Below are 20,728 nucleotides of genomic sequence, written 5' to 3' on the forward strand. Positions count from 1 at the left end.
GGGTGTGAATGGTCGTCAGTGTGTGTGTGTGTGTGTGTGTGAGAGAGAGAGAGAGAGAGAGAGAGAGAGGGAGACGGACAGATGGGTGCAAAGCCAGTAAGCCTTTAGGTCCCAGCTTATGGAGGTTTATGCTCGTCAAATCCTCACTCCCACACACTGCCTGACGTGACATCACTCCAGCCCCACCCCATCCTCCTGTCTCACACACACACACACACACACACACACACACACACACACACACACACACACACACACACACACACACACACACACACGCACACACGCACGCACACACACACACAGCTGCACATATGCATAGGCATGAACACACATTTGTTTGTATACACACTCTACATACAACTGTTCTTTCAGATCTGGGCTGTGAGATCTGATCATCTTGTGAGAACAGAATTAAATACACCTCTGTAGCCAAGAGATATCAATGAGTTCTGGTAAATTACAGTGACTAGGTAACTATATTACAACATTGTACAATTATTAGTATTATCAGCTTCAATGACCCTTAAAACAGTTCCTCATGTACTTCCTAGAATGCTGCAATGCTGTTTTGCTGTGAAGCTCCTGAAATGTTTTGTGGACTTAAGAATTTTCCTCCAAAACATAGTGGATTGGAAGTTGGAAGGAGACGCAAATGGATGTAGTCAAGTTCAGAGCAAGTAATCTACAATTTCACATTTTATTTTAATTGCTAACACGGTAGAATCCAATATTGTAGATAAGCACATGGTATGATAACTGTCAGTTTTCATACCATGGTATGCCTTGAATCTGGTACATCCTGGAACCTTAAAGGGCAGGCAAAGTGAACATGGCACTAAGTCTGCAGCTGTTCAAGTTGCGCTGTGCAGCTTCCTGCATAAATAAGGGGTTATCAACAAAACCTGAATGGATGCTAACTATACTGTTGGTCAGAAACACTAATATAAACAAAAATTTATATAAACAGGCAAAAAATAAGAAAAAAACATATTAACAGCCATGGCGAAACATGTTGAATGAATTGGTTTGTGTATTTATAAAACACTATCAAGACATAAATGTCTAATAGCTCTATTGTGAGTCCGTCTCCATAAAAGGTAGGTGAGCTGGTCTAATTGCAACTACAAGCAATGACTTCCTGTAGCGTTCTGCGTCACACATGTTCTGATCAGGGTGTTTGCTGCATGGCGTTTGACCCGGCGTTCTGTCTGGATAACCTTCGAAGGTTTACCTCAACTGACACCGAGGAGCATCAGCCAATCAGGGTTCAATGACAGTGTTCACGTCCCTTTCTGCACTAACTTCTTATGGTCCCTGTTTGTAGCATCACTGTATGTGTATATATTTCAGCTGACTGTGGAGTAACATATGTCTCCCGTCTATTTCTGTCTAAATGGGATGTTGTTAATTAGTTGAGCGGAGTGGACACTTTTGTCATGGTGAATGGCTGAGTGATCCTAAGCCCTCCTAATTACTGTTGCATGCTCGTTCTCATGATCAGAGCAAAACATTCAAAGGGAACATAATACCAGTTTTGTTTGCGCTATCCTTTCCTCTCAGTTTTTGTAGAGTTAATATGCTTTGAATCATGCCACAATTGCAAAAATGATGTCTGTCTCCTCGACAGGAATTCATGCACTTTTCACTCACATTAGAGGTTTGAACTTTCAAGCCAACATCACAGGTTCTTAATTTTGTCCCAGTGCTTTGACAAAACATTTGTGTTTCCTGATCTTCTTCATATTCCAGTTCAGCTTCTGGCACTGGCACATTTTGGTACAGTGGCGCCCTCTTCAGGTACCTGGGAGCCTCCCATCTCCTGCAATCTGTGTAGCTTCTCCACTTGTTTCTTGATGGTTACAAGTGGAACTTGCAGGTTCAATTTCTGATGTATTCTCCATTTGACCTTGTCTTAATATCAATTTCAAAACCACAACACAGTATTCAAGTTTTGAGGTAAAAGTGGGCATATTTGGCAAGGTTCCTAAAAATGCTCTGTGTTTTAACCTCACATCACATTATGTCACATAAGGGACTCTGGTGGGTGTCAGTGAATATTTTATTAGTAATTCTGAGTTATATATCACCGTGTTTGAGCAGATTGTCTTGTCCACATATGTGCAAACTTCAATTGTGCATTATTACCAATGACTTGACTTAAAATAAAGAACTTTTGAGACTTGGTGAAACATATGTGACTTTTAGAAAGAACATAGCCTTGTCTTCTTTCCCACCCATTCCCATTCTGGCTCCATGAACCAAAATCAAACCTCTAAGGTGATAAATGCTAACTCTTGTCTGTTTAAGTTATGAGACTCAATAATGTTACAGCACAATAAGTCAGAATTACAACTTAACTTAACAACTTTTAATTGTTATCTAGAAAGGTTCCACTGGGTGTTTTCTTGGGTCCATTATTATGCTTTATATTGTGACTGTCATTAAATTTGTACTGTCTTTTGTCTGTATTGTGCATTCAGAGCCAGAGGTTTGCACCATTTGAGCTATTTAAATGAGCTCCCTGCTTGAGTATCAATTCACAACCACGGCTTAACTCTGGCCAGCGCGACTGAAAGAAACTGTGTCACCCAATAGCGTGGGCTCCATTGTACCCGTGAAAGGCCTAAGCAGCACTCGGGGTATTGTTTTCCTTAAAGGGGAGTCAGGTTACCTTGGCAACGGCAGGATGCCTACCCATAGGCTCTTAGGCAGAGAAAAGGCACGGCCAGAGAAGGAGGGAAAGAATGCGAAAATAGACAAAAAAGAAAAAAACGGAGGCAAGATACTTACCAGCCCCAACTTTATTCCCTTTTTTTCTGAGGTTGTGTGTTTTGAAAACAGGCCCGATGGTTGCCAGTGGGTTGGGACGGAGAGCTGAGGAGGTGAGGATGTGTGTGTGTGGTTGTGTGTGTGTGAGTGTGTGTGTGTGTGTGTGTGTGTGTGTGTGTGTGTGTGTGTGTGTGGTGTGTGTGGCTGTGCATTTGCTGGTTTGTCTTGCATGTTCACTGCTGATATCTCTGTATCTGACTCACACTAACACACATAACAGCCTGGTGGAAGCAGTTTTAGTGTCTTTTAGGTTCAGTGTTTCGGCCAGTTTATTGGACATGTTTAACACACTTGAAATTCATTTATTTATGCCTACAGGCTATATTGATGCAGCTCATGTGGAAATTGTAACAATTCAATTCCAATTTATAGAAAAAAAACAAATGGAATGTGAAAATGTAATTGGGTCACAATAGTGCAATTACGTGTTTCTCTGCCAAACATGTAACCATGCGTTAATTATTAATTATTAATTATTATTAATTTGCACTTACTGTTGTGTGAAATCCTTGTTTTGACAGTGAGATTCATCATCCTGTGAACAGAGGGCCATGCATGTTGCACTGCGGCCACGCAGGTAAGGCTCAGCATCTTTAGATTAGTGTCTAATAAGTGGCCAGGAGGTAAATGCACAGTATGAAGTAGCTGATGCACTTCACCTCAGTCTTTCCCCCGCAGTGTGATGTTTGGCTTTACTTTACAATAAATTACAATTCTCATTCTCATTTTGACAGCTCTGGTCTCACATTGTCATTGATTATTTTTGTAATCGCGCCTTTCTTTTATGTGGCGCTGGATCTCCCCTGCACGTAACTTCCACTACAATATATCGGGCCAACTATCACAATGTGGTCTGGCTTAATGTGATTCCTCTTGTGCAGTTTTACAGTTGTGCTACTTTTCCATACTGTAAATGCCCTCAACCAAAGACATGCTATGTCGTGACGAGTACTCTGACAACTTCAGTGAAATGCAGATTGATGGAATGAAATGGACACAGTTTTGTCTGGATCTAAATGGGGAGCTTTACAGGCATCAGGAGAGCTTTGAAAGTGATTGTGCATGTACTTGAGCTTGGCCATGCCGTGTTTCTTCAGGTAAGGGTGGTGGGTTTACTGGCCTGATGAAAGTGAGAGCAAAGTAATTGCTCTCTTTTCCCCAGTTAAACTGAAGCTGGGAGCCCATGAGAGCAGTGAGCAGAGGCACGCTATAGTGGCACGTCACGCTCAAGATATTTGTTTTGACACACCAGGGTTCTCGCTTGAAGTCGTGGAACAATTTCTCCACATTCTCAGTGTATTTGATGAAAGGCAAAGTCAGGCGGTATGTTTTTTCAAATCTATTAAATTAAAAGGAGATATAACTGGCTGGTTATGACACAAATGATTTAAAAGTGACCTTTTATGTCATGTCCAATATGTGGCCAATAAACCTGCGCTCATGAAAAAATATGATGCACTGGACATGGTTCTTCCATCAGGTTCCCTGGAGGAGGGGAACATGGCAAAGCTATGTGACTATGTGGAAAACATGGCAAGCTAAGTTAACTCAACTGAGAAAACAGAATAATTTAAAAAGCAATATACCTGAATGTTGAGTCAGCACTGAGCATTAACAACTGAAATACAGAGTGTGCTGAAAGTCAGGAAGCCAGCGAGCAGGAAAGCCTTAAGCTAATTAGCAACAATGGTGGACAAAAGACTGAAGCTTAAAGCCAAACAGCAGACTATAAAAAGATTGGTATGTTAAATTTAATGGATAAACAGATGAAATAGTATCATAAAAGTGTTAGAACAGGTAAAGTTAAGTAACAGGTTAATGGCTAATGCATAAATGGTTGAAATAGATAGCTATATGTAGGCTAACATGTAGCCTAACCCCCTAACTTAAATGAAACAGGTAATGGCAAGTTAGCTAAAAGTAATGAATCATTTTGGAATAGCTCAAATTACTGAATTAGGACTTAAAATAGCTAGCTAAAAAGTAAGGCATAAATCATTTAAAAATAGACTTAATGGCAGGCTAATGGCTAAACAGTTGAAACAAGAGTTTTGTGTAAAGATAACTCAAATGATTGAATTGGACAGCCTAGCAAGGCTAAACTAAACAAAACTGATAAATGATCAGCGGATGAATGAAGTCATTACCAGAGAAAAACTAGATGGCTAAAAGTAGCTGAATAAATTAACAATACTAATAATGAAACAGTTGAAACATAACACAAGGAATATATATTATAAACTAGAACAGTATTATAAACGCAGATACATGTTAGACAAGGATATCCATGACATGGATAAGTGGTTGAAACATCTTAAATTAATTCCTAAATGAATGATGGTGAATGACAAAACAGTTAACTAAAAGTAGTCTCATAAAAGTGATGGATATTCCTTAAAATAGCTAAAGTAAAATCATGGATACATGCTAAACCAAGTAGAAGTGGGATACAAATACAAGTTGACCAAACTGACCTTAAGGTTAGTTCAGTTACATGGATCCACACATAAAGTCACCTGTAAATACTCTAACATCTGGTTTGAAATCAGTTCAAACAGTATCATTTGATGGGTGGTGTCACTGGTTACTTGAGCTGATGGACTGTATTCTGCTTGACATTTAGCATTTCAAAGAGGGAGGTTTCTCTGTGTATTGTGCCCTCTAGTGGTTGCCTGCTGCTCTGTCTGTGCCTGTCCGTGCTCACCCTGCTGCTCCAGAGCCTCTGGGTGCCGGCTGAGATGACCCGGGATGAACCTGCAGGAAGGTCACCTGAAGAACAAGGTAACTTACACATATGGTTTAGTACAGGACCTTGGTGAACAACAGAAAACCTTTCAAAAAAGCAACCTAGTAGGCATTAAATGGGAAATAGGGCAACGGTAGTGTATACCAACACCAATGTTAGATAAAGCTTTGTACACAGTCGCAGTGGGACCTCCCATGTGTTCGATAGTTGTGGGTTTGCGGGAAAGTAATAGATACTGCTGTTCAATGCAATACTCTTTAAACTGTAGCTAAACAAGGTATTTAAGACAAGCTTGTCTGGGCAAAAGCTTTCTTTGTGGTTTACAAGGAAGCAACAAATGTTATCAACAGTCTTCGCCAGAGTGTATGTTTTTGCTAAATTCAGCATTTTTTCTAAAGCACCAAATAAAAACAAAATGAAATATTCTGGTGTTGTGCCTCTCGCAGACAGTTATTCTTAGCATTTTGGAAATAGACTCAACAAGCTCCACTCCACAGTGTTTTGAGGGGTTCAGGAAGTCTCAAATAAACATCACATTTTTTGTTTGTTGCTTTTGTTAGAATTGTGATTGAAAGTTTGAATCCTTTAAATAGCTGCTGATGACATTTTGCTCTGCTTTAGACCCCAAATGAAAAATGATAATCTAGCACAGACCCTGATTCATGATGGTTCTTATTGTTTTCCTCAGTTCAAAGGAATGTTTTGTCAGTAAATATAGCTTTGTGGATATAATATCATAATATGCAGATTTAACTTAAGACAGAATAAACTCTCAACAATTTTTGTGAAAGATGCTGACAGTGTGGCAACTGCATCAGTTTCAAAATGTAATCCCGGAGGAATACTTTTTATCCAAACATCCTGATCCTTTTCTTCTCAAATTCTAGGAAAATTGTTTTTAGCTGACAGTGGAACCCACGGGTGCATCTCGGCCACAGACCCCTAATTGCTCGGTGCTTTGAGGGACCCACCACGAATTGTGTACAAAGAGCCAACCGGCGACGGTTGTGCTGGAAAATACACCACGCGGGGGAAGCTGTTGGTCATCGCAGTCAATTACAGCTCAAATTTATCACAGAAAAATGCTCAGTTTTCAACCAATCTCTGTGAAAAATCATCCGTCTGACCGAGTCAGTTTATGTTGTGTGTGATTCAAAAATCCTCCCAGCACTCGGGGTGGCGGGTGATGAGGAAATTACAGATGTGCCTTGCTGTCAGTGAAAAATGAAATATGTTGGCCCTGACAGGGAGGAATGTATATTAGTGTTAATACATTGACATAAAAACATATTATTGTCTTTGGAAAACACAGCATAAGGAGCTGTGTACTGCACATTTTCAGGTTCCATGTGATCTGACACTATGTAGAAATAACTAAAAGATAAAATAAAGATAGTGGAAAGATAGTTGTGGACAACTGCTCAGTGAACGACATCGTCTTACTCAATATATGTCACAAACACCGACATGGCTTGGAAAAAATGGGGAAAATGACAAAAATTCTGGCTGTACTGACAACAGCAGTCGTGCTACAAATAAGTTAGTCAGGTTAGTGAGCTAGATAATATACATGACTGGGTCTACAAGGTTTGCTAACGGGTTTTGGTGAGCGTTGAACAAAACGACATCACTTATACAACTGTTGGATGTTTGGTCTTTTTAATTATGTACTTTCAAAGTGTCATACTTCAACCATTTTATGACAAACATTAGTGTAATTCATGGCACAATTCAAATGGGATCAAAAACGGTTTCTCGCGCTGAAATATAACCTTAAAAGCATATGAAGTCAGCAATTTGAGCTCAATGCGTTAACCATGAAGGTGTGAAAACATTCCCAAAAACATAGCATTCACTGTGTCCTTATAGGTGTGTATGCCTGTGTATGTGGGGAGGGCTGTCTCTGAAACCACAAAATGTAATGTGAGATGTACTGCAAAGCTCCAGGAAATATGTGGTTGTCAGAAATTGTGACTCAGCACCATCTGTATCCGTCGTGAAACTGTGATTCAGGGAAAGTCACCACTGCGAAAACGATTAGTTGCTGTTACCCCCCACGTGGAATTTGGAAAACACCCCGTCATCAGCGCTGATTCATTTACAGAGGATCAAGTTAAGAAAATAGCATTACATAACCCTGCTATTTCTTGAGATGGATCAAGATTTCCTATGACATAATACTCAGGATTACTACTTAAACATTATGATAGGGGGGTAGCATATGATACTGTACATACATGACATACTGTGCCCTAACGTTTACACTTTATATCACAGGTCAGCGTGGTCTGGGCTTTCGCAGGCTGGCTCTCCGCTTGGAGGCTTTGAATACTCAGGTGCAGAGGCTGAGCAGAGAACGAGACGTCACCCAGCTGACCAGAGAAGACCTCAGTCTGTTACTGCAGAGGTACTCAGCAACATCTACAGTCTTTACATACAAACTTTATTGCATTTCGTCACACAGTGCGGTTACGTGAAGGTTTCTGTTCCAGCTTCAGGCAGGACCAGCAAGGCTTAGCCCACCTGCTAGAGAGGGAGCTGAAGAGAGTGTCTCAGAGGCTCGACCAGCTCAGCCGTCACCATCACCATCAGTCTCACACGCCGCCACTGCAGGATGAACTCAGACCACACACAGGTAAAGCCCAGCAGATACCTATTTTATACATCATATGTAATCTGTTTCAATTGTTGCATTATCCCAAATGGCTTCCAACACTTTACAAACCCAGAGGAATCCACAAGTCAGTTCAGGTAATGGTTTGAGCTCCAGTCACTAAACTGATCAGAGAAGAATCCCTCAGGTGTTTGTTCCTCCCAGAGATCTGAATCTGCAGCCAAATTCAAAAAGGCTCTAATTTGGTGCTACATGACATTATTTCACTAAATCGTGCATAGCTTGCTCATGATTACAAACTTGTGCTCTTTGATATGAATGAAAAGATAAGCAAAATAATTGCTGTCTGTGCATCCACTTCTCTCTGGATGGAGTTTCAGGAAACAATTATCTATTTGGCTGTTCAGTCTAGATTTGCCATGTCCTGTCGTGTACCAGTGCTGCACATACCCAACAGAAGAATGTAACTGAAGCAGATGGGGAGGATCCGCTGGGTTTAAATTTGAATTTTTACTGTGTACTGTGCCAAAACCAGTCCATTGTCCTGCAGCAAAAACAGAGATTTTAGGATTTGTTCCAGTGATAATATGATTCTACATTCTCGCTACACCAAATAAATATGCCCCCCCGACGTGTTGCCAGCTTCAGTAATTGGCCAGTTGCAAGCTTCTCTGTGGTTTACTGCTGTGGTACTGCGATACTCTGAGCCAAACGCACGGTTCATAGCCTCAATAGAGGTTAACCACACAGTGAAATTAACAAGCTGTGATAATGGAGGGTGTGAATGGGGGGGTTAAAGGGCAGTGGGTGCAGGTGGTTATGGGGGATGAAGTCCTTGAATAGAAGTTTAACAAGACCCATAGAGCCAGTGCCGGTCAACCGGCCGTGGGGAGGAAAAAAAATTTATGTCTATGCTACGACCCTCCGGAGAGGTGTCAGGTGAAAGTCAGGTTACGCACCCTGGTTGGCACGCAAGGAGATTGTGTGTGTGTGTGTGTGTGTGTGTGTGTGTGTGTGTGGGCAGTGGGGATGAGTGGGTACATGCTTTAACTCCCCCTTCTGAAGAAAGGGGGAATTCGTAAAAAGCTCGGGCCACACAGACACCATACTGTGCATATGTGAGGGCGCACACTTGTCGACATGCACACACACATGCCACCCGCATGCACGTAAAAACACACCCCGCCATCGCCAGCCTGTTCGCCCCCCTACCCTTCTTCCTCTCACATTACCTCACACCCATAAAATACGACTGAATTACCCAAGAGTCCTTTCACCAACTTGTCTACTCGTGCACTTGTTTTTGCAGAGGGAGCACTTTATTTTTTTTTTCTCGCTGCGCTCCTATAGCATATCACTGTTTTCTGGCTTTCGCACCTCGACGACGGCGGCAGGTTTTCTTATCTTTTTTCATCTCTTTTCCTTTTTACTAGGTTGTTTTACATAGTTAAACACTGTGTACTTTGGCAATGCTTTGCACTGTAAAAAATAAAAAGGGTACGTTTAGTAGGAGGCAGGTGAGTCAGGTGTGTGTGAGCGTGTGTGTTCATTCCACTTGATTGACATTGGCTGGAGATGGTGGGGGGCTTACGGGAAGGGGCCTCCGAGAACACACTGCCTCTACTAATGCCTCTTACACGCATGGCCGCACCATACACCGCGCCGATGGCTGCTATTCATTGTGAGCAGAGAAGGTTGTATATCAAAGTTATTATCCACTGTTCTTCATTAACTCCACAATGATCTTTCTGTTGCTAAAGCCAGGCCTGCGGGATAATGATGCATTCAAAACGTCCACGTCAAGAAAAATGGTGTGACGGCTAATATCTCACCCATAGGGCCCAATGAGAAGTGCGAGGTGCCAATGGATCCCGCGTATCCGGTGTGTGCGGAGAAAGTGGAGGTGGGAAAGTGGAAATATGCTGTATGTGGTAGCATGAGCTGTGTGGCTCCACTTAAAGTTTAGAGTGTAATATTTAGTTCCAAGTATATGAGCTGGATATGAAAAGACCATTATAGACTGGCTAAGCTAATCTGCATGATGAATTACCGTGCATAACCAGAAACATGTGCTGTTGTTTTGACTTATCGTTATTTTGATTTACCATCTGTCCCTCCGGCAGTTCCTGCGGGCCCGCTGGCAGTCCGACCCCTGTTACGCCTTTTACGGGGTGGATGGCACCACCTGCTCCATATTGACCTATCTTAGCCAAATAGAGGACTTTTGTCCCCCTCGTCCTGCAATAAAACACTCCTCTCCGCCGTGGCACCAGAAACCTCACGCTTACACTGAGAAGGTATGATCACACCTGCCGAGGACAAAGTGTCACAGAAACAGTGATGAAGCGATTCATCAATTAAAGGTGCAATATGTGTAAGAAAATTGGCCAATAGGGGGCAGCATATCACCAGAGAAACCGCTAACCGCTTCTTACTGTAGCTGACGTTAGCTAGGTAGCTTAGTTATCCGTGTAGCTTGCGGTCTTAGCAACTTTCGTAAATAGCTCTTTAACATAATCAAGGTGTAATGTCAGAACTACTTGATATTTTTTTTTATTTTTTTTCAGTGTTCTCAACTGAAATTCATACATATTGCACCGTTAACTATTTTTACAATTAAAGTACGTAAAAATAAATGTGTTTACAAAATACCACTGTCTGATTGAGCACTAGTCTAATTTACTCAAACACTACCTGACAATAATTTCTTTCACACTTTGCACTTCGTCACTGTTTCGTACAATTGTTGTGCTCAGGCTGAGATACGTACAACTCTGAGGCCGCTGTATGAGGTCATCAGCAACAGCAGTGGTCCTGCCGTGAACTTCATCCGGTCCAGAGTGGAGAGGATGTCTGAGCGGTGGATACAGGCCGGTCTGAGGATGAGGCAGAGCAGCAACAAGACGGTCCTGACCCTGATGAAGGTATAAAACCAGCATGTCAACTCTGCCGCGCACCATTTAATTAAGGCTGTGGTTTTCAAACATGTCTTTGTGATTGTGTTTATGTAAAGGGTCTTTAGGTGGTAAATTTTTCATATTATACACTTTGGTCTTTATAACATCCCCATCTGCCACCCTCCAGGTGCTACTTTACCCCGGAGCCCTGGCTGGGAGCGTCGGCCAGCGGTTTGAAGCCATGGTGAAGAGAGGGGGGCCTCTAGGGGAGCTGGTTCAGTGGGCCGACCTCAGTGCCTGTCTGACAGTCCTGGGCCACAACTTAACCTTCAGCACCTCACAGCACCAGCTTCGCAGGTAGCAGTGTATTGTATTGAGTTGTACTTAACTGACATCAATGCTCAATCAATGCTGAATCACGCTGAGAAAGCAGTGATGTGATGTGTGTTTATTGTGATCCAGCCTGATAGGCGCTGCTCCAGGCCAAGGCAGTTGTCCAATCCAGAGGCCCCTGACCTTCGACCTCATCTATACTGACTACCACGGTCTTGCTCACCTTCAAGGCGCCATGGGACTGGCTTTCTTGCACTATCGGTTAAGCCACAATTTACATAATTAATATATCAGTTCTTATCTATTTTCTAAATTATATTACACCATGCAAATGTGTTTCATTGTCTCTGGGATTAAGACCTTTAATTTAATGATAGATTAAATGACTAAACAGTATCAACCCTGACTTTTACCATAGATTCTTATCAAGAACATAGCTACCACTATTAAAAAGATTCAATTTACCAAAGTAAAGATGTCCACTTAACAAAAGATTTCTGTAATTTTCATATCCTTTGTCATGATATTTACTGGGCACACTTTAAGGAACAGTTCTCCCAAAAATGAAAATTCTGTCAATATCTACTCACCCCCATGCTGATAGAAAGTCAGCCCCCAGCACAAGCAGGTCCCAAACTGATTTGAGTCTCCAGAAATGTTTGGTGGACTACAAAACTTCATCTTTTCACTGGCATGGGGATGAGTAGGTAATAGCTGAATTTCCATTTTTGTGTGCACTTATCAAAGACCAAACAAATATTTTCTTTGTGTTCGGTGTGTGTCACTGTAAGAAACCTTTTTGCTTTTAATCATTCTAGGTGTCGCTTCAGAATCCTGGACTCTTTTGGCACAGAACCAGCCTTCAACTCGGGGAGTTACGCACGCAGCCATGGATATACAACACTGTGGGGCAGCTGGGGTCTGCAACCCCTGCAGTACATGACCATGTTCCGTAAGTTTGTGCACATCTGTAATCGTGCGAACATGTGAGAACACAGCTGCGTACATTCTATGATGTTGACTTACTACAGTAGATTGATTTAGAAATGCACTTGTCGACACATATTTATGTCTTGCTGCCACAGCACTTATCCCTCACGTACACCCCTCTGAGCGTCTTCCCGGTGAGAGGATTAATGTCCAGGGTTAAATAAACGTAGTGCCCAGACAGCGCTTTCATTGCAACACCTCTCCCTGTCATCTTTCCCACCCTGCCGGGAGACGGAGGCAAGCTGGACGCTTTGGGCCGAGAGCCACCCTTCATGTCTCAGCCTGGAACGCTGTTTATTTGTCCTGCGGAGGAGGGAGAGAGGAATGACTGTTAGCTGATGGCAGGGGAGAAAAGGGGAAGAAAAAAAAGGATGAAATGGCAAAAGAGGAACAAAGACTCAGGAAGGAGAACGGAAAGGGAGAAGGGCCGCTGTTTATGCTTCTGTTTTGAAATATGGGGGGGAGGAAGACGGTCGATTGAAGGATCTGAACTAAACAGACAAGCAGACGAGGCCGAACTATAAACAGGCGGCGGAGGACACGAGAAACAAACAAGAAGCTTCATTGCTTCACAGCTTCTCATCTGACCCCCACATGCTGCATGTTCTTGATCGTATCAGTGTGCTGTTACATATCTCTGCTGCTCATCTGATAGATGGCTGTGTAAGAGACACGTTGGGAGATTCTACGCATGAGGGAAGATCTGGCAAAAGTCTGTCTACCTCGAGATGGCGGAGAATGACACGCACACACACACAAATGTTGCAGATGCTTGCGCACACACCTTTGCTGGCACATTCCTAGCAAAGTAAATACTCGTCTTTCACACCTTCCTCAGCGTGTCAGAGGGCACCAGGATGGCAGCTGCCTATCCAAACAGCCAGACGTTTAGCCTCTTCTACATCTCATTTCCTTTCACTGCTGATTTATTCCGCACAGCGAGTTTTCCCCCTCGCACGGAATCTTAATCTCAGCCGTTATATTTTTGGCTTATGCTCTCATAATACTATATACTTTATACTTTTCAAAAACTTGAACATAGACATGCACATGCTTAGAGTCAATTCAATTAATCTCAGAACTCTGTATAAAACCGACTTTCTAGCCCTGACTCCTGACCTTTCTAATAGAATGGTCCATGGACATTGAGAACAATCTCTGTGCTGCAGTCTTCACACATCATCTCGTCACTTGACCATTTTGTGTTGTGTCATCTGCAGCTCACACTCCTGATAACTCCTTCCTGGGCTTTGTGAGTGAGGAGGCAGTGAGGGAGGATGCAAGGGAAGAGGAGCTGGAGGCAGACGCCCACAGGAAAGACAAGATAGCTGTCGTCTATGGCAAACAGGACTACATGTGGAAGGTACAGTGACCCATATGTCTGTTTATGTATAAGTATATGAAGGCCTTTTTTTCATATGTGAAAAAGTTAAGGGTCACTTTGTTTTCATATGTTGATATTTTAGTGCACATGTAAAAACAACCAATCACATGTGAAGTGAATATATTGTGATGCTTTGTTTCCACATGTGGAAAAATGTAACCGCTTTTTTGATTGAAATTTGGATTCATACGTGAAAGAAATTCAATCACCCGTGCAAATGTCAATTTGACGTGGCATTATTTTATTTTTTCAAATGATAAAATTTGAGTTCACATGTAAAAAGGCCCTTACAGTCAAGCATCAGTAAGCTAGATACTGCACCGTTTTACATGTCAGTCAAGATTGCCTTGTGTTCTCACTGGACTGAAGCCTGCACACTCTGGTTCCTGCATGTGTGTGTGTACATATATATCAGGGTAAATCTGAGTATGTGGAGGTGATCAGTGAAGAGCTGGAGACCCATGCTACAGTCTACCAGCCTCCAGGACACGTCTCCAACCTGCCCAAATTCATCACAAACCACGGCCTGCTGACTCAGGAACGCTTCCTACGACTTCTCCGCCGGGCCAAGGTCAGATAAGAGCTCATCTCGGAGTGAAGAATACAGGCCGATGCACCTATCGTATATGCTTGACCAAGATGGATCCTCACTAAGATGCAAAGTAACACGTCTTCCCTCTGCGGCTTCCCTCTCAGGTGTTTATCGGCCTTGGGTTCCCCTATGAGGGTCCAGCCCCCATCGAGGCGGTAGCTCTCGGCTGTGTGTTCCTTCAGCCACGATTTGACCCACCGCACTCATCAGACAACAACGACTTCTACAAAGGCAAGCCCACCACGAGACAGGTAGGCAACTCCTTCAACTGAAAAGACAGTATAGTTTGAATTGAAGACAAGTGTCGTAATAAGCAACTTGGGATCGCAGATCTCCTCCCAACACCCGTATGCTGAGACATTCATCGGCAAGCCCCACGTGTGGACCGTAGATGCGAGCAACAAGACTGATGTACGGGAGGCAGTCAGAACCATTCTGCGCACGGAGGTTGTATATATGAACTTTTTGTGATTCTTGATTGTTGTTGCCTGATTTCAGTCACAGTATCACTAAATAAGAGTGTTGTTGCAGGTGAAGCCTTTCACTCCGCGAGAGTTCACCTGTGAGGGAATGCTGGAGAGGGTTCATGCTTATATCACTCATCAGGTACGGAGTCGAGGCCGTGCAGGGTAGACCTGTCACACTGTGTTTTTGGGAGTCGTTGATTTTCTGACGTATGCAGAGAGAATAGCAGAGAAACTATTCAGTTCATGCTTTGTTCATACTCAACTTTCTTTTTCCTGAATCCCTCCAGAATTTCTGCAGTAAATCCGTCCCTTCTTGGCCACCTGAAAGTGCTCTCAGGGCACACCTGGGTCCCCTGGGTCAGTCATGTGTAGAGGTGTGTCGACGCTCCTCCCACGTGTGCGAGCCTGCTCTGTTTCCCCACCTCAACAATCCTGCTGCATTCAACAGGTGAGAAATCAGCAATCATCTACTTTTTGGACATAGGTCGCCGTTATACACAAAAAAACGTGCTTTCATTTCCCATGTTTTTAGACTCCGGATAGGCTGCTCCAGCACGAAGCAGGAAGTGAACCACCTGTTCCCTTCTTACAGTCCTTGGGGTCGACACTGTGGCCTCCAGCAGGAGCCTCTGCTGTTCAGTTGTGCCGGCTCTGACCCTTCACATCGCAGGCTGTGTCCCTGCAGAGCTCACCTACCGGGGCAGGTGGCACTTTGCCCTGACTGCCTCTAAACAACACAAAAGAACTCAGGAAATAGCAAGAGAAGAGAAGAGCAGGTGAAAAAGGTAATAAGATGAAGACAGCGCCAAAGAACCAATCTGCAATGCATACCGTATAAGTAAAGAACTGATCTCGACCAAAGAGAGACTGTCCCGCCAATATGACTGAAATCCTCGTGGTCCTGTTGGTGGATCTCGCACTAGCTATGTTTACATGGACAGTATTTCTTCATTCTAATTGAAGGTTTTGGGTCAGTTTTTTACATGGGATGGGATTAATGGGGTCTTAATGGGGTTTCATCGGAACAGCTGTGTGACGTGCAAAAGTGATGTTTTCTCTTTTGCTGTGTGTTTGATCATCCTTCATCTATCATGTTAAGTTCCTTAAGAGTTTGTAGACCAGTTCACCGTGAAAGCCATCATTGTTATTTTCATGAAATATGTAAGTTTTGCCTACTTAGCTACGTTTGTAGCTCGTATTAGCCCAATGCTAACGTTAGCTTCTTGTGTGTTGTTTTTAGCCATGAGAATGGCTAATGAGTCGGCCCAGTTTCCACTGGATACGGGTCCTCTGCGTTGCAGCTCCGCTCCGGTTTTGCTCCGCCTTCCGGCAGTCCCCAGCGGTTGCGGTTTGAGTCCGCCACGGTGCAGTACGGTAGACAGCTGGCCTCACGACGTGTACTGGTGTCAACATGGAGTGTTTTATTTTGAAAAACAACCGGATGTTGTTTGTTATTTCGGCGCTTTGCTTCCTGTCTGCGCCATGCTAAATTCAGCTGAGTTGCTGCGTCGTGCTCCGGCATCTCCCCCTGCTGAGTCCCACTGCCAGATGTGCGTTCAAGTTTGTGGGCGCGTGGCTTTGGACAGAGCACTGACGGGATGGTGGGGGATTTAGAGGAGGTGCCACTTTCAAATCTTGTTAGCTGGCTTGCTAGCTCTCCAGGATTGTAGACCCAAGCTTTAAAAGGGACTTTCCACTATTCAGGGATCAATCAAGAGAGAAGCTGTGCTTTTTACTTAAAGGCAACGTGTGAAATATGGCGGTCTGGATCGACTTGCTAGATTTGTCTTGTGCAGTTGTTTTTTGGATAAGACTATTTTACTACTCAGGAACCAGAACTTCATTATTGTTGTTTCACATGTACTTAAAATGTTGAATTCAAGGCCTGCTGTCTCATAACTCAGGGTTAAGTCGCTGTTGTTACTGTAGCTTTTACTTGATCCCTTAAGCAAAACACTTTAGGGAGAAGGTGTATTTAAATAAATATAAGTGAGAAGTGGCACCACCCCTAAGCCATATAATCCTCGGTGTTCAACTTCTTCCACTTTGCTCCAGATCACAGTACGGCGCACTTCAATATTATGCTAAATAAGTATCTAATCATTCATTTTCTCACAGTAATGCATCACACTGGTCAGCGTTGCATGGGATTACAGCTCATGTAACCCCCTCGATGCATTGCTGGCTTCAGATATTAGCCCGGGCCTCGGAGGAGAGCGCGTGACAGCCTAAGTGATGAGGCTCATTATCTGAGTGAATCATGGATAACCTCTGGATGCCTTTGGGAGGTCACAGCCATATGACCATGATTATACTGTCATATAAACCATTGGTTCCCAACCGTCTTTGACTTAGGAAACTCCCCCATCTCACCAGTCCTGTCAAAACCCCATTGTTTGTCTTTCAAACACGTATTTTGCGCCATTTAGAGTGGGAACAAGTCACCGAAGGCAAGATTAATTATGTTTTCTTGAGTTATTTTACGAGGAGATTACATCTTAAATGATTTTGATCAAAACAAATGACTCATTTCGCCCTGACTTCAATATTATTCCTTGCCTGTCTTATTGACCTACAGATACTTAGAGCCCCCCCCAAGAGTATTTTACATGTTTATAAACAAACATGGAAACTTAAAATACAGTGATCCAGCTACGTGACACTCAAAAGATTTTTAGGTTTTTACGCCTTAAATGTTCCTTTTCAGAAGCTTCAACTGGTGAAACAGGCTCATCCCATCATCCCTGTGGCTGCGAAACAGCTTGTGCAAGAAACAAATGATTACACCTAAAGGCCAAACACTACAGCCCACGATCAGTGTCGTAAGTGATGGGGTGCTGGACTTACACAGCACAGCTGTTAGCAAAGATGGCTCCAACAATGGCAACAAGCTGCTACTTTGAACTGGATCAATGTGAGGCTTTTCCTGGAAACTCGCGAAAGTTAACTGGCAGGACTGGAGACCTTTTTCCATCCGGATATGCTCCATGTGACCAGAACATATTGTCACTCAGGGATCTGGCCGCTCAGGGCTGCGACGACAGGATCGGTTGACAACGTGATTGACTTGTAAATGCCTCTGAAACGGTGCATGAAAACAACATTTCATGATGACTTTTTGGTGGATGCTGGTGAATTCACTTTGGCCCTGTCAAATTAGCCGAGCGGTCCAAAGACAATGGAAATGAACTTGTGTATTTATGTCAAAAGGCTGTTTGGATAAAAGGAAAATAAAAGTGCAGAGGGACGTGTCTGAAAGCTGACATTTTTTGGGAAAGTGATGTGTCATTTCTGGATGAGTCATTGGTAATTCATATCAGTTACATGTGTTATGGCATATAAAAGCTGTCACGCACCTCCCCCGGGGGGCTGATAGCACAGGGTTCAAACTAAGGCTTCAAAAACAGCACGGAGTGGATACGGAGCCACTGCGTAAATGTGGACAGACAAAGGTTTTAATGTTCCACTTAATTTAATTACCCACTGACCTCACACTGGATGGATGGATAGATAGATAGATGCATAGATAGATAGATAGATAGATAGATAGATAGATAGATAGATAGATAGATAGATAGTGCACATTAATAAATTAGTCATAGGTGATTGCTAGTGGAGCACCTAGCAAAAGTAGCAATGTCTTATCAACTAGCTAGTTATTGCTTTGATAGATATTAATGAACATCTTGTAATTTAGTTAACAGAAAGGGTTTATAACGTTGCTAGCATCCATGTGTGCCTGTACTTAACAGCAGCTGTGCTTTGGGCAAAAGCTAATGTTAGCATGGCAACCTGCTGACCTTTAGCAGGGTGTTGAACTTCTTAATCTAGCATTTTAGCATGCGTACAGATGCTAGGTTGCACAAAATGCAAAGTACAGCTAAAGTTGACGAGGAGGACATCAGTTCTGCAGGAATTCAGTCGTAAACCTGAATCTGTGTTGACCTGTTGGTGAAGCGAGACATCAGTGCTTGTATTAAATGTAATCTCAATCCATCCTATAGTTGTTGCTGTAGATAGTTCAGTCTGGGATTAAAAAAAAAGTGATAGACAACCGTCAGACTGACATCGCCCTCCACAGAGCCGTGCTGCTAGCGTGGCTAAAAATACCGAACGCCACGCTCGCCGTGCCACCTCTGCGCATTGAAATAACGATTGGACGGTTCGCAAATAAGGGATGATTGATGGAGGAGAAAAAAAACACAAACCCCAGAGAAAACCATGAGAGGAAATGTGAACCCGCGTCGGGGTCAGCCAAGACATCATGGAACGTTCATGCTCCAGCAGAGGTTCAATAATGTTTGTCTGAGTGCTTTTTAATTTTACGTGAGAGACAGGAACTCTTTCAGCCACACAGGGACTCTTACTCCTATAGCTTTTAACTGTGGAATGCGGTGGCAAATCAAACTCCAGTGCCAAGAAAAATGAGAGATCTTATGGCCGAACGCAACGCAGGGAGCGTTTCACTTAAAGTCAAACTTTCAACCTGTGTTGGGTCTGTCGTTTCACATGACAGGTAATGAAACCTCACGCTGCAGAGGAGTGGAGATAACAATTTATATTTCTTTCAGACGGTATTGTTATTTCACATAAATGACTAAAGGTTGACAAAATGCATAAACAGGACAGAGTTTCATTAACTCCTAAATGATTCCCCTTTATCAACCCCAGGTTACATAATCGGAGGGATATTATAGACATAATTCACCCATGTCCTTTCCTTCCTGAGAGTTACTGGAAAATGTTGCAATCACCGAAATTTGTGGTTATTGCCGTATTATATCTGCATGAGTGTTTACTATCAATCACACTGTTTACACTGGATCTTCAAGTGTTCCAATGTTCTCCTCGTGTCCAGTCAAACACCACTTCAGACTGAACGAATGCCCCCTCTTTCCCTCGTTTTACTTGGTCCGCTGCCTGTTTTTTTTTCTTACTTTAACACTTCACATCATTTTCTTCTCACCCTCGTCTCTCTTTTCTCACTACATCTTCATCCGTGCCGTGTCCTCACGTTATAATCAATGCTGACACAGTCTGGCACTGATCAAGACAGCTTGGGCTTAAAGGAGACCCATCATGCTTTTTTTTCATTTTGTTCCTTTCCTTCAGCGTGCATGTAAATGGCCTTAAGGTTTAAAAGCCCAATGACAGCACTAACAGAAGCTCCTCTCTCCCACGGAGAACTCTGCTCCTGAAATGCCTCGTCACGAGTCCCTCTTTTAATCAGTGGCTTTGTGACATCATACGACCTCACAATGTCGAAAATTAGCATAATTAATGCCAAGAAGCTAGTTTGGCATGTAAGAATTATTTCTGTAATTGTTAGCGGTGGTGGCTCAGCCATGTGTGAGCTGACCAATCAGAGGAGACTGGGTTTTCAGGCGGTGGGGCCTTAAAGAGACATAAGGGGAATAGAGTGCGGCAGAACTGGGCAGTATGAGAAAACAGACACATCTTTTGAACATTAAAGCATTTAAACTTATCCCCGTAGTCATCCAAAATTAAATTAAGAAACTGAAAATGAGCATAATATGCGTCCTTTAAAAAATGTGTTTTAATAGGAACAGCACAACTTGAGCAAGATGTATCACTCTTGATCTTTCATTAGTTTTTTTCACTCAAATATGATGAAGAAATAGTCTTGGTGTGAATAATTCAGCAAATAATTCAGCCATTGTCTAATGTGATGAAAATTTCTAAAAGCAGATGTGGAACAGCGACTAATTGGTTACAAATGTGAGTAAGACATTAGTTTTGTTCACTGCATATCGTTGGATAACCTCCCTTTTTTTAGGTCATACTTATCAGTTGACCTCTGTATGTATTTCTAAAAAATGGCAGGTGAAACTAAAAGGGGCCAATCTTAACTT

At 42.9% G+C, this 20,728-nt stretch overlaps 1 protein-coding gene across 1 annotated transcript; it reads left to right on the forward strand.

Annotated features, from left to right (window-relative positions):
- Positions 1 to 2,747: 2,747 nt before the first annotated feature.
- Positions 2,748 to 18,118, forward strand: LOC119009860 (alpha-1,6-mannosylglycoprotein 6-beta-N-acetylglucosaminyltransferase B-like). The gene is made up of 19 exons (XM_037081557.1): positions 2,748 to 2,885; positions 3,354 to 3,409; positions 5,498 to 5,613; positions 7,856 to 7,985; positions 8,071 to 8,213; positions 10,031 to 10,095; positions 10,316 to 10,489; positions 10,949 to 11,116; positions 11,277 to 11,446; positions 11,552 to 11,683; positions 12,241 to 12,374; positions 13,633 to 13,775; positions 14,212 to 14,367; positions 14,493 to 14,639; positions 14,719 to 14,835; positions 14,920 to 14,994; positions 15,143 to 15,303; positions 15,388 to 15,640; positions 17,563 to 18,118. Exons 2-18 carry the CDS (start codon positions 3,384 to 3,386, stop codon positions 15,584 to 15,586), a joined length of 2,256 nt encoding a protein of 751 aa, XP_036937452.1. The 5' UTR covers positions 2,748 to 2,885; positions 3,354 to 3,383; the 3' UTR covers positions 15,587 to 15,640; positions 17,563 to 18,118.
- Positions 18,119 to 20,728: the final 2,610 nt, after the last annotated feature.

This window comes from Acanthopagrus latus, chromosome 20 (assembly GCF_904848185.1).
Source record: "Acanthopagrus latus isolate v.2019 chromosome 20, fAcaLat1.1, whole genome shotgun sequence".
Lineage (NCBI taxonomy): Eukaryota > Metazoa > Chordata > Actinopteri > Spariformes > Sparidae > Acanthopagrus > Acanthopagrus latus.

Excerpts from the sequence above, each read along its gene's own strand:
- LOC119009860 (XM_037081557.1), top strand. The coding sequence starts at position 3,384 with ATGCATGTTGCACTGCGGCCACGCAG. Across the intron at positions 11,447-11,551 it reads TCACAGCACCAGCTTCGCAG|CCTGATAGGCGCTGCTCCAG; the intron begins GTAGCAGTGTAT and ends ATTGTGATCCAG. Across the intron at positions 13,776-14,211 it reads AACAGGACTACATGTGGAAG|GGTAAATCTGAGTATGTGGA; the intron begins GTACAGTGACCC and ends CATATATATCAG.